Raw genomic sequence first — 14,282 nt, 5'->3', positions numbered from 1 at the left:
TGAAAATCATTTTTCTTTTACCAATTAGTGTGATGAAAATATAATAATGTGCATATATAGAGAAAAAATTCGAGCCAAGATACTGAACTAAACTAAGGGTGAAAAGTAATAAATCATGTTAACCATATTTAAATTCATTGTTATGAAATAAAAGACTATTTGTATTTATGTGCACTGAACCGTGTGCGAGTGTGTTTGTGTGACACACAAATTAGTGAAAACACAAACTATTTTGTGCGTGTGTGTGTTTGTGTCTTTAGCATTTCATTCTTCTCTATCTGTCCTAGCTATAGGTGTATATATGTAGGATACTAGATAGAAAACCCTAGATGGATAGGAATATCCTTCTTCTGTTCATTCACAAATCCTACAAGCTCCTATATATGCAGATCTGCTGAGTAGAAAATAGCCCGTAAAACGTCCAATAGATCTACACAACGAACTAGATACTAAGATGAATCTACCATTCGATCAAATCAACAGAGAAATGGAGATATTAATAAGCAAAACAGCAAATGAACAGGGGTAGCATATATATATGAATCTGTACGTCTCCAAACAATGAAAAATCAATCGATTTATACCGTACGTACCCTACCAAAAGGTTGAGACAAACCATGAAATCTCTCAAGACTCCCATGGAAATAGATCTTGGAACAAATAATCTTTTGCAGCTATAGATCTAGTAAAACAAACTAGAAACCATATGAAGATTTAGCTCTAGCTAATCTAACCTAGACAACGAAAGAATTTCAGAAAAGTTGCATACCTCTGTAGATCGAGGGATCTCCCTTGCTTGGCGGCCGCCGCGTTTCATCGTCTCTTCTGATCCTCGGATGAATCGAGACTTCTCTTGAGGGCAAGAGGTTCAAAGCTTCTCTGGCTTTTGAATTTGACGATATGCAAACCAAGAAATGGGGGTATTTATGCTTACTTGTTTGAGGGCACAAACGCCTTGTTAATTACCTGCGTTCTTTGGATGCCCATAGCTAGCTAAGCGCAATTAATTAATTTCCTGTAAAAACCACGCGGTAAATCATTTGAAATAGCACCCTCATTCCTGTTCATTTTAGGAGTTTGTTGTTTGGTAGAATTTCTTAGGCTTCCTTCTAATACATCGAAGCACAAATCGTTTATTCGTTCGTGAAGAAAAAAAAATCTTTTGAAAAAGTGTCCAAAACATATTAGAATAATTCGAGAAAAGATCACTCAGCAGCGGTAGTATTCGAGCTAAATTTCACGTGGAATTTAACAGCTTTTGTTTCCTAGCTCCAGCTGGTAGTAACGTTCGTCCTCTCCGGATGCATGCATGCAAACGCATGGAGCATGTGAACGCGTCCTGGTGCAATGCATTTGATCCGGCCAATGAAGAGAACCAACTTGGGCTTCGGCCTTTAGCTAATTGGACCTAAAGTGTGTGTTTGGCCCATTTTCTGTTGAAAAATATATATTTTGTCTACCGGAATAAGTCTACTTTTCCTCCCTCAACTCATGGCCGTGTATGAATAGCATCCCTCAACCGCAAAACCGGGTATAACCCATCCCCCAACTCCGAAAACCGTTGCAAATCAACTCCCCGGACAGTTTTGGAGGCATTTTTATCCTACGTGGCAATTGACTTACTTATGTGACAGTTGACCTGCTGAGTCATCAAGCGGAACCCACATGTCAGCAGTCTCCACCTCATCTCATCTTCTCCCTCATCTCTTCCCCTCTTTCTCTTTCATATCTTCCTCCTCTCACCTTCTATTAGCAGGGCGGCAACAACGGCGCACGGGGGACGAGCTCGTCGGCTGGCCGCGCCGCGCGCGCGAGGGAGCGGCCCGGCTCGAGCACGCAGAGGAGGCGGGAGGGCGCCGGGGCATCGTCTGAGAGGGGGTCGTGGAGGACGAGGCAGCCCTTCTAAGTCGTCGGCCGCCCGCGCGTGTGGAGGATCTCGCCGGCCGTCCTCGCGCGGGGAGGATCTCGTCGGCCGGCAGCACGCGGGGGAGGAGATCGCCGGGCGTCCGCGCGCGGGGAGGATCTCACCAGCCGGCGGCGCGCGGGGGAGGAGCTTGCCGGCCGTCCGCACGTGGGAGAAGCTCGCCGGCCGTCCGTGCACAGGAAAATAGCTCACCGGCCGTCCGAGAAGGAAGCCACTGGGGATGTCGCCGAGCACCGGGTTGTGCTGCAGCATGAGGACGGAGAGGCTCCGGCACGGGGACGACAGCGGCATTGCCCGCAGCTGCGCATGGCGGACACCCGCTCCGCGTCGTGCGCACGCTAGAAGAACTCCGCTAGCTTGTTTGATGTTTGCTCATGTTCTTCGACGATTTCGTGGTCTCTGATTTGTTCTGTTCATTCCCCTTTCTTGTTTCACGTGATCGCCGGCGTCTTCTCTAAATTCGGCAACCACCATGTGCTACTTGTCTTGCCGTTGATCTTGCTGGTCGATTCTATCGCCTCGCCTCCGCTTCTTGATTTTTTCCTTTCCCGTTTCTTGAAGGGAATCATGGTGAGGGAGAAGATGAGATGAGGTGGAGACTACTGACATGTGGGTCCCGCTAGATGACTTAGCAAGTCAACTGCCACATAAGCAAGTCAATTGCCACGTAGGACAAAACTGCATCCAAAACCGTCCGGGGAGTTGATTTGCAACGGTTTTCAGAGTTGGGGGATGAGTTATACCCGGTTTTGCGGTTGAGGGATGCTATTCATACAAGGACAAGAGTTGAGGGAGGGAAAGTGGACTTATTCCTTGTCTACCTCAGCTATATTCTGGTCTGATTTTGCTCCCTAAATCGTAAACACTACTTAAAAAAATGATTTTCCTGTACAGGAGCTCTTATTTTCTCGTGCGGACCATAACTGGTCGCGTCTGCAAAAATCATCATCCATTTTCACGTGCGGCTCCGTGAAAGGATCGCACGGAAAAATCAATTTTCTCAGACGGGTCTCTTAACAGACCCGCACGCGACAATAGGATTATTTTCGCTTATGGGTTTGTTAAGTGACCCGTACGCAAAAATAGCCCACACCACTTTATCTCCCCTCCTAACTCCTCCCACTCCTCACTTTATTTCCGCGTCGGCCTTCGCGCCTCCACTCCCTCTCTGTCTCCCACTGCTCACTCCTCCACCCACTTTATCTCCTTCTCTCCCTCTCACTTTATCTCTCTATCTCCCCTCTACCGTCTCCCTCTCCCACTCCCCCTCTACCCACTCCCAGCAACGGCGACCACCTCGGCTAGGGCGGCGGTGGCAGCAGTGTCGGCGAGGGCGACATCAGCGAGAGCAGCGGAGGCATCGATGGTGGCGGCGGCATCGGCGAGTGCGGCGGCGGCATTGGCTAGGGTAGTGGCGGCGGGGCGGATCCGTTGCCAGCCACCGTGGGGACGACGGCGACGGGCCTCGAGCAGGGTGGCGACGACGACGGTGGCGGGCCTCGAGCAGGGCGGCGGCGATGACGTCGACGGCGGTGGCGACAACGGTCTCGGTGTCTGGATCCATCAACGATGGTGGGCCTCGGCTAGGACAGCGGTGGCTGGATTAGGGTTAGGATTTTGATTTTCTTCTTTTTGTTTTGATTCTTTTATTTTTCTCGTGCGACGCACGCGAAAAACCAATTTTCGTGTGCGGGTGACGCTTCGTTCCAGACGGGCGGAAGATTCGCACGCAAAATTAAATTTCGACCTCACGGAAAAATCGTTGTTGTACTAGTGAAAACCAGTCAACTATTAAAAGTGGTTCGTTCTCTGGGCGGTTTAGACGGTGGTTTCATCCTATATGATGTTTATATGACATTACAATCAGAAAGGACATTGGTTTCATCATGTGGGGTGCCAATGTGGCATTACAAGTACATGAGAAAAAACAATGTTCTTCCTACAGGTAAGTGGCATAGCCTCTTCTTCCTCTTATACTAGTCTAACCCCTCTCTCCCCAATCTCTTCCTCAAAGTTGAAGTAGACCAGCGTTTGACTAGAGTCAAGCAGCGCATCAGGGTTCGTGGAGACGAGGGTGTTGGTGTCACATATCTGGTCAGTGGATACGAGCCCCCATGAAGATGCCATAGGCGACAAAGTTGTTGAGCGAGCAGCGGCGGCAGTCGGCAAAGGCGAGCTAAGCAGGTGCTGGCATGTGTGCAAAGAGAGGCAGATATTGAGCAAACGGCAGGTGTTGAACAACCAGTGGTCGGCGAAGGCGAGGCAAAGTCAATGAAGAGAAGAGACTAGAATCTACAATAGTGCCCTCCATCATGTGCTCCTCTAACCCCTTCCTCTCACTTGCCCTACCCCCTCTCTCTCTCTCTCTCTATCTGCCTGCCTGTCCATTCCTATGCACTGTCGGCCCCTACCCATTTTCCCTCGCCTCACCACCACCCGAGCAGGCCAAACCTAACTGCATGGGCATGGAATGGATGAGCCCCCAATGATAACAGCCGTAGACGAGACGGTGTCAAGGCGACCCGCTTGCACTGCCCAGGTCATGGTTTTACCGTCGCTACCTCTAGACCGTCTCCATTGGCAGGCCACTCAATCTAGAGCTTGAACCCCGCAAGTGCCTCCCCACAGCTCCTCAAGCTCCACTCTACGATGCTCGCCTCCCTCCCGCTCTCCCCCACTTCGCGGCGCCATGATCCGACAATGGCGCCTCTTCATCTACCACCACTCGCATGCACATTTATAAAGACACATCGTTGCCCCTCAACTATGATGTTGTTTAAATGAAGGAGAGAGAGGGAAGACCAGAACATATGGCAGAGAGAGGATAAGGGGAGTTGGAGAAAGAAGATGAGGATGGCGGAGTGGCGACTTACTGTCAAGTGGATCCCATTAAGGTTTTTATTTTCTCTGTTATTGTAATGCTACATAGACATATTACGTATGATGAAATCACTATCACTTTTATTTGTATAATAATGCCACGTATGAACCGCATAGGATAAAACCACCATTCAAAGCCCTCGCCCGCCGCCTCTACCACCGAGCACCGTCCTTCTGCGATCCCGACGATGACCCTCCGTTCACGCGGCTCACGGAGTGCCCGCCTCGACCTGCCTCTAAGCCTGCACATGCGACCTCTAAGCCTGCACATGCGACGAAGAAGAACCAGGGCGGCAGTATCAAGCAACCGGAGTTGGTGCGCTCCGACCTCCCGTTCAACTTCCGATACTCCTACTCAAAGATGGACCCGGCGTGGAGACCCATCGGGTTCCAACGAGACCTTGTTGGTAACACAAAAATCCTAGAGAGGGCGAGGATCGAAAGTCATGGCCTGAGAAGGATTTTTTTTTCAACCTTTTTTAATTTTAAAAATAAACCCTTCCAAAACTTATTTTTCAGATCGGAACCTTTTGGCCACACCCGCTTACCTAGCGTGGCAAAACAACACTGACACACTACACACAATCGGCGTGACAGTTTTATCCTGTTATGCCAGCGAGGGTGGTGTGGTCAAATAATATTGTCATGCCAGCCAGATCGGCATAACAGTGTTGTTTTGCCACGTCAGTCCGGCTGGCGTAACCAAAAGGTTCGGATTTGAAAATAAGTTTTGAAAGGGTTTGTTTCTAAATTAAAAATTTTAAAAGTTCAAAAAAAAACCCTGAGAAGCGACCAAAGCGATAAAAGCGATATGTTCTAAAAGGAGTTGGAGGAGGACATCTTAAGGGTTGATTGAACTAATTTTGCTACTGATCTAAAGAATCTGCAGAAGTTGTACTGAGTAGTTGTCAGATGCTTGTTGTGCAGATCTAGATGGAGCTAATGCTTTGGCCATGGAAGGAATGCTTGCATTATTATCGTGTGACACTTGATGATTCTGAAGTGGTCAATAATAAGATGCTGAGCTAGCGACTGGATCATCTCCTCCAAACTGGTCTTGATGAATACTATACTACATTTAATTGGATGGGCTAGTGGATTGATTCACACCTTGCTTCGCCAAAAACCACATTAGTCCCGCTTCCAATTGAAACCGGGACTAAAGAACATTTTTAGTCCCGGTTAAAAAAGCGTGTGGCCCCTTACTACTTTTAGTCCCGGTTAATATTACCAACCAGGACTAAAATTCAACCCGTCGTATATAATCCCTCGGACTTATCCTCAAATCCTCTATCTCAAAGTCTTTCTCCTCATCTTCCTCCTCTCCCCCTCTCCTCTCTCTCTTATCCTCTCCTATTTTCTTGCTCTTATCCACTCTCTCATTCCTTGCAGAAGCAGTAGCGAAGCGGCGGCCTGGCGCGGCACGGGGGCGGCGGCGGCCTGGCGCGGGGGCGGCGGCCTAGTGCAGCGATGATGGCCTGGCGTGGGCGTGGAGGCGGCATCGGCGGCCCGCGCGGGGGCAGTGGCAGCGGTGACCTGGCAATGTGATGTGTTTGGATTTGTAAATTTGTGATGTTAATTCGATCTGTGAATTTATGGATAATTTTGTAATGTTTATGTGAATGTGGATGATTTTATTGTTGAGTTTGGTTAGAAATCAATATGCAAACAGCAAAGAACAATAAAAAAAACTTTAGTCTCGGTTGGTAACACTAACCGGGACTAAAGATGGTAGCACCGGCCACGTGACACTACCATCTTTAGTCCCGGTTATTTCAACCGGGACTAAAGATGAGCATCTTTAGTTCCGGATTCGCGGTCCCGGTTGCATACCCGGGATTAAAGGGGTTGCGAACCGGGAGTGTAGATGCATTCTCCAGCAGTGTTGTCTTCCCATGTTGTCACCCAGAAACAGGGCGTGGCCGACTAATTAATTACTACCTTTATCGTTTAAATATATAATGTTATTGATTTGATAAGTTGGATCATTTATCTTATTAAAAAAGTTTATATAACTATCACTTATTTGGTTGTGATTTGATTTATCACTAAAAATTCTTTAAACATGAGTACTTATATCTAGTATGTTTAAAATATTTAAATAGGACGAATGGTCAAAAAAATATTAACGGTGTTATACATTAGGGATGTAAAATTTGAGTGTGTCACATCGGGTATTATATAGGGTGTTGCATGGGGTGTTCGACCACTAATAAAAAAACTAATTACAGAATCCGTTAATAAACCGCGAGACGAATTTATTAAGCCTAATTAATCCGTCATTAGTAAATGTTTACTGTAGCACCACATTGTCAAATCATGAAGCAATTACGCTTAAAAAATTCGTTTCGCAAATTAGTCGCAATCTATGCAATTAGTTATTTGTTTAGCCTATATTTAATACTTTATGCAGGTGTTCGAACGTTTGATGTGACAGGGTAAAAAATTTTAGTGTGGGACCTAAACATGGCCTCATTTCAAAAGCTCACCGGATCGATCGGCCGCCTACTAACTACTGCATTCTCCTACTTTCTTTGTCCGATCTCTTCTAGCTAATCTCTCCAGGACTTATTCATCATCACGATTGACAAGTAGTTGTGCCATGTATTAATTATATTCTAACTTATTATTTTGCAACAGAGAACATCAAAATCGTGAAACATGTTCTAATGGACAGTAACATATGATGAGTATGCTGAGGAGTTCGGGATGACAAATTATATTATTCTGCCTTATTAGCTGAGTACATGCAGTTATGTGCCAATGAATTTACTTACAATGATGGAAATGACATGAAAGGCACCTATGAATCTATGAAATTAATCTTCCTAGTAGTAGTAGCTAGCCAATTAACATACTTATTGGAATATCCATGGCAGTACCCTTACAAAATGATAGCCAGCAGGAACATAATAAATTAATCCAAACTCTCGTCTGCAAACAGAGTTCAACTATAACAAGTTTCAAGAGGTAATTAACATGCACAATTTCTTCGGATAACAGAGATTTATGCATCCAGACAGGCAAAGTTCAACATTGTTTCTCTAGACATATTGTGTCCTCCATGCACTAAAATTGTTGCTTAAAAAATAGTTCATATTTGTTCGCGCGGCTGGATAGGTCTGGAGCATTATTGTTGAGCTATTACAGATCCAATACATTGTTGTTGAGGGCGAACTCAAACACATCGTTTACATCTTCATTAGGATCAGCTGGACCTATATATTTGACAAAACTTATTAATAAACATGACATATATAAACGTGCATACAATTGATTGGGGATATTCGTGATGAAAAAAAATAATGTTACTGAAAAATGTAGAGAACATTTTCCTAAGATGTTAGTTTTAATTAACTATCATAACCATCAAAATTCAAAAGTACATTGAAAGTGTGGAAGCAAATAATCATGTATGATACTCCCTCACATTGCTCACATACGTATAGATGTTAATGAATCTACATATACACACACACACATATATATATATATATAGATTCATTAACATCTAAATGAATGTGGGCAATGCTTGAAAGTATTACATTGTGAAACGGAGGAAGTATCATCTATGCCTAACAAGTTAAATGGCTTCATCTTTAAACAAATAGGCTGTGTTCTTTTCTCCCCTTTCCCAACTCACTTCCCTCGATTTTCGCGCGCACGCTTTTCAAACTGCTAAACAGTGTATTTTTTTTGTAAAAGTTTTCTATATGAAAGTTGCTTTAAAAAATTATATTAATCTATTTTTCAAGTTTTTTATACTAATACTTAATTAATCTCACTATAATTGCGTGCTTGGTTTTCCGTGTCCGGAGACAAGAGGAAACTAACACATATTAAAGTACCTGGAGCTGCTTCCTCTGGAATTTGTGGTACATCTGCAAGGCCTAGGTCAGGCTGCTGCTGATTTAACCCTGGAGAAACATTATATAAACATCTTTCTTATTTCAAACTGCATTTGCTAAATGCTCCAAATATGCATGGATGAGTTACACAATTGCTTACCTGCTGGCTCCTCCTTGTTTTGTTGTACGTTGTCATCAGTGTCTGTTTGGTGCACAAAGCCAAAGAAAGATGCATATGTTATATGAAAAGAAACTTCACATGGACTATTTATTAGTTTTTTAATCAGAATTACTACTAGTTTATAATTTTACAAATTACCAGTTTCTTCCTCCATAATTTGAGCTATGCCATTTGCAGTGGTTGATTCCTGCAGCATGGTGATACCTAGGAAAAATATTATACCACTTAATTACTAGTTTTCAATTTTCACTATATATACTGTTAAAAAAAACTGCACTTATTGATTTCTCTGCATTTTTCTGTGACTGATTCATATTTTTTGTTGCAGAGTGAGACCTATATCTACAGAAAATTATCTTAGCAGAAAAATTCAGTTTCTATATATTAAATTATTTAATCCAACATACTGTTGTTTGGAGCATATTTCTAAGAATAGATGTACCTGCTGCTTCCAGTGGAATTTGTGGTCCACCATGTGCAAGGCCTAGGTAAGCAGGCTGCTGTTGATTTAACCCTATAGAAACATTTTATATATATATATATATATATATATGTATATATATATATATGTATGTATATATATATATATGTATATATATATATATATATGCCCCTTTGTTATTTAAAACTGCCCGCATTTGCTAAAATGCTACTTCCTCCGTTTTACAATGTAAGTCATTCTAGCATTTCCAATATTCATATTGATGTTAATGAATCTAGATATATATATCTAGATTCATTAACATCAATATGAATATTGGAAATGCTAGAATGACTTACATTGTGAAACGGAGGGAGTATAAATTAATCTGCATGGATGAGTTACAATTGTTCACCTGCTGGCTCCTCCTGGTTTTGTTGTATGTTGTTCACAGTGCCAATTTGGTGCACAAAGTCTGCAAAAAGCCAAAGAAAGATAACAGTTTTTTTATGGAAGACTTTGGTTATTATTCAACTTCATTTACTTCCTAATATCTCAATCACAATTAGTTTATAATTTACAAATTACCAGTTGCTTCCTCCATAATTTGGTCTTTGCCATGAGCAAATGTTGTTGATTCCTTCAGCTTGATGATACCTAGAAAAAGTATTGTACCACTTAATTAGTAGTTTTCAGTTTTCACTATCTATACTGTTAAAAAAAGGGTAAAAAAAGAAAAAAATAGTTTTTGTTTTATGAAAACTACTGGCAATATATATGGACTCTCTTTTTTTTTTCTTTTTTACCCTTTTTGTTTTTTGCAAGGATGAAACATTCAATCACAAAGATTCATGATCACATACCTGAAGGTCCATCAGTCGATGCCCTTTTTGATTTGGCATGATTGGATGAAGAAGCTTTATTCCTTTTTCTCGTTTGGGGAGGCTTGAATTTAGTTACAGGTGCCGATAATGCTAGAACTATAATTCTAGCATCCTTCTCTTGCTTCATTGATGCCATCTGAAAAATCATTTTGTTCCCATTCAGTGTAAACAATGATGAAAATATGATGTGTATAGGCACCAAATTCAGGCAATAGATGTGCCACATATATATATCATAATTGCTAAGGGTAAAATTTTAGATAAACCATGCCAGACATATATATTAAAATTCGCTGTTATGAAATAAAAGCTTACATATATCTGTATGTGGACTGAAACAGAGAGTGCTAGCTAGGTGTATCTATATATATGCACACAGAGTGTGTCCGTGTGTGTGTGTGTGTGTTACGTACACAAAGTGGAAACATAAACTGTAATAAAAATGTGTGTGTGTGTGACACAAATTAGTAAAAACGCAAACTGTATGCTAATTAAAGACACAGTATTTCATTAATTCGCTCTGTCCTAGCTAGCTACTATGGTACCTACATCCCAAAATGTAAGTATTTTTTATAGACACGAGTATTAAGAAAGTATGTGAAAATAATTTTAAAAAAAATTATAATTGGTTGAGAAGAGAAAGTAGGTGAAGAAATTAAATGGATAACGATTGTGATTAGTTGTGAGATGGTAGGGAATAGATAGTTATATTTTAAAACGGGGTTGTATTACGTATGAAAGATAGATAGAAACCCTGGATGGATTGGCATATCCTTTCTGTTCTTTCCCAGACCTAATATATTAAACAGTTCATTCACAGATCCTACATGCTCCCTATATATATACAGATCTACTGGCGACTGAGAGTAGTACTCCTACAAAATAGCCCGTACTGCTTCTAACAGATCTAGACAACGAGCTAAACAAGAAGACGAATCTACCATTCAAATCAACAAAGAAATGGATAGAAACAAAAAAAAACAGGTCAGGACTATATATATGAGATCTGTACACGTTTTCAAGCAATGAAAGATCGACTGATTTACACCGAACAAAAGGTTTGAGACAAATCCTGAAATCAACTCACTACTGGAGAAACCATCTTTACTGGGTTAGCACAAACCACAATAGTCCCGGTTTGAATAGGAACAAACCAGGACTAAAGATCATTTTTCGTCCCGGTTTAAAACTTCGATGATTTTTAGTCCCGATTGGTAATCATCTTTAGTCCCGGTTCATTCAATATCAAGACGTGGCAGGGACCCTATTATCTTTAGTCCCGGTTGATGTCAACAACCGGAACTAAAGATTAGATATTTAATCCCGGTTGTTTATATCAACAGGGAGAAAAGATCGAAAAAAAAACGCGCGCGAGAGGGACTTAGAAAAATCAATCGCGTGAGGAAAGACGCCCGGTACTAAGAAAAACATCTATCTCTTATCTCTTCTCCCTCTACCTTATCTTCTTTCTCTTCTTATCTTCTCTTCCTTTCCTCCTCTCACTCCCAGCCCTCTCCTCCTCCTCCTCCTCCTCCTCCTCCTCCTCCTGCCCTCCTCCCCTGGGCGCTCCCCTCTCCTCCCCATCCCCTTCCTCCCCTCCCCTCGCCCCTCCCACCGGCGGCGGCGGCCACGGGCAGCCGAGCCCGCTCCCAGACAGGAGCAGCGGGCGACCGGGCGGGCGGTCGAGCCCCCTCCCAGATCCGGGCAGCCGGCGAGGCGGCGGGCGGTGGCGCTCCCCGGGCGGCGGCGGAGCCCGAGGCGGCAACGCGGGCGGGCGGGCGGCGAGGCGGCGGACGACCGGCGCACTGTGTGGATGTGGATGATTTTCTGTGCGCCCCGATCTGTGCGATGTGGATGATTTTCTGATTTGTGCGATGTGCGATGTGTGGATGATTTGTGTAATTTTGTTGTAGATTTTGGAAATGTTTTTGTGATTTTGTGAGATTTGTGATGTATTTGGTAAACAGAGAAAATGCAGCTTGTTGTATTTATAGGGATTTTGTGAATGATTTGTGGTGCTCGAATGATTTGTTAATGATTTTATGAACGATTCCTGGTGCTAAGCAGTAGAAAAAAGAAAAAAGAAACATTAGTTCTGGTTGATGACACCAACCGGGACTAAGATCTATCTTTTGTCCCGGTTATTTTAACCGGGACTAAAGATGCCTACTTTTAGTCCCGGATTCGTAGTCCCCGGTTGCATAACTTTAACTGGAAGTAAAGCCCCTTTCTCCAGCAGTGACTCAAGACTCTATGAAAATAGACCTTGGAACAAATAAATGAAGGTTAGCTCTAGCGCTAATATAACCTACCAAAAGTTGAGACAAATTAATCCATGAAATCAACTCAAGACTCCATGGAACAGATAATCTTTGCAGCTATAGATCTAGTAAAAACCATATGATATGAAGGTTAGCTCTACCGCTAATATAATTAACCTACCAAAAGGTTGAGACAAATCCTGAAATCAACTCAAGACTCCATGGAACAAACAGATCTTGGAACAGACTTAATCTTTGCAGTTATAGAGATCTAGTAAAAACTATATGATCTGAAAGCTAGCTCTGGCTAATCTAACCTAGACAAAAGAATTTCAGAAAGTTACATACCACCGTCGATCGAGTTCGTGATCTCTCCTCGGATGAATCGAGACTTGTTGAGAGCAAGATCAGCTTGAAGCATCTTTGGTTTTCAAATTTGAGGATGCAAGCTAATTAACCCAGAAATGGGGGGTATTTATTCTGCTAGCTTACCTGTTTAAGGGCACAGGCGCGTTACTAATTACCTGCCTCCTTTGGACACCTCGCAACTTAGCTAAGCATAATTAATTAGTTTCCTGTAAACCACGCCGTAAATCTTCAACTTGAAAAAAAAGAAATGCCAAAAACACATAATTAGAATCAATAATTCGCGAAAAGATCACTGATCAGCAACGGTAGCATTCGAGCTAATTAAATTTCACGTGGAATTTGCCAGCTTCAATTCGTACGTTTCCTAGCTCCAGCTGGTAGTAACGCTCGTCCTCTCTGCATGCAAGCATGGAGCATGTGTTTGCACCCTGCAGTGGGAACGCGTCCTGATGCAGTGCATTTGATCCAGCCCATGAGAACCAGATTGGGCTTAGGCCTCTAGTTGATTGGGTCTAAAGTATGTGTTTGGCCCACTTTTTTGTAGGAAAAAAAATTATTTTGCCTTCCTCCACTATAGCCCAGTCTGATTTTGCATCCTCAGCCGAGACTCCCTCAATTATTAAAACCGGTTTGTTTTATCTCTCTAAGCGGTTTGGACAATGGTTTCATCCTGTGTGATGTCTACGAGGCATTACAATTAGAATTGAAAGGACATTTGTTTCAGCCTATGTGGCGCCAACATAGCAATCACGGAAAAAATAAAAATATCTAATGGGACCCACATAAACTCATGATATGTGTTGTAGCAGGAGGCAAACACCATCCCCTTATTGGACCGAAACATGCTCACTCACCTAGCAAAGAGCCAAAGTGGTTTTTACTTGCGGCAAATACTTCTCGATCGACCTAATGTAGCAGGTAAATACTAAAATACCAGTGAATGCGGCAAGAAATCCAGTCTGGAAAAGAGTATTCTAGCCTACCACAAGAGGGAAATACCATTCGACCAGGGCAGATAAAACCTGAAGGTTATGTCGTTGAGCAAGGAATATTCCCCAAGAAGATACTGCGGGGACCACTCCAACACTCTTGCAAGCTGGCGCCAGATGTTTCAGGACCATACAAATGTACAACCATACCCTTAGAATTTCTAACTTTATAGGGGTATTGTAGTAACTTCTTATGTACTCTTAGGGGTATGATTATAATCTCACATGTACCTCCAAAGGCTATAAGCCGGTCCCAATCTTGTAATCAAATACGAGATGAGAGATATCATAATACCATACGATACATGGGATTTTACTCTTCGAGCTCATCTCATTTTTTAGGATAGGCAGGGAAAATTGTACTTTCCCGCCTATCCCCAATTTGTCAGTGACCCAAGGTCACGACAATATGATTAGTCGTTTCTTCATATCCTACTAGTCTACCCCTATTTCTCCCTTAAAGTTGATGGAGATGAGCATATGGCCAAAATCAGCGCCACGTTAGGGTCCAACGAGGTGAGGGTG

General features: G+C 42.8%; 1 protein-coding gene across 1 annotated transcript; it reads right to left on the bottom strand.

Annotated features, from left to right (window-relative positions):
• Positions 1-7,948: 7,948 nt before the first annotated feature.
• On the bottom strand, positions 7,949-10,274 carry LOC127781630 (uncharacterized). The gene is made up of 8 exons (XM_052308617.1): positions 10,118-10,274; positions 9,843-9,911; positions 9,670-9,729; positions 9,276-9,347; positions 8,972-9,037; positions 8,813-8,854; positions 8,653-8,721; positions 7,949-8,022 (listed from the first exon to the last, which is right to left on the bottom strand). Exons 1-8 carry the CDS (start codon positions 10,272-10,274, stop codon positions 7,949-7,951), a joined length of 609 nt encoding a protein of 202 aa, XP_052164577.1.
• Between the last annotated feature and the right edge of the window lie 4,008 nt (positions 10,275-14,282).

This window comes from Oryza glaberrima, chromosome 8, assembly GCF_000147395.1.
Source record: "Oryza glaberrima chromosome 8, OglaRS2, whole genome shotgun sequence".
NCBI lineage: Eukaryota > Viridiplantae > Streptophyta > Magnoliopsida > Poales > Poaceae > Oryza > Oryza glaberrima.
The sequence above is the reverse complement of the archived record's forward strand: the minus strand, read 5'-3'. Positions and strand labels throughout refer to the sequence as shown.

Excerpts from the sequence above, each read along its gene's own strand:
- LOC127781630 (XM_052308617.1), bottom strand. The coding sequence starts at position 10,274 with ATGGCATCAATGAAGCAAGAGAAGGATGCTAGAATTATAGTTCTAGCA. Across the intron at positions 9,912-10,117 it reads ATCGACTGATGGACCTTCAG|GTATCATCAAGCTGAAGGAA; the intron begins GTATGTGATCAT and ends TACTTTTTCTAG. Across the intron at positions 8,722-8,812 it reads AAACAAGGAGGAGCCAGCAG|GGTTAAATCAGCAGCAGCCT; the intron begins GTAAGCAATTGT and ends ATGTTTCTCCAG.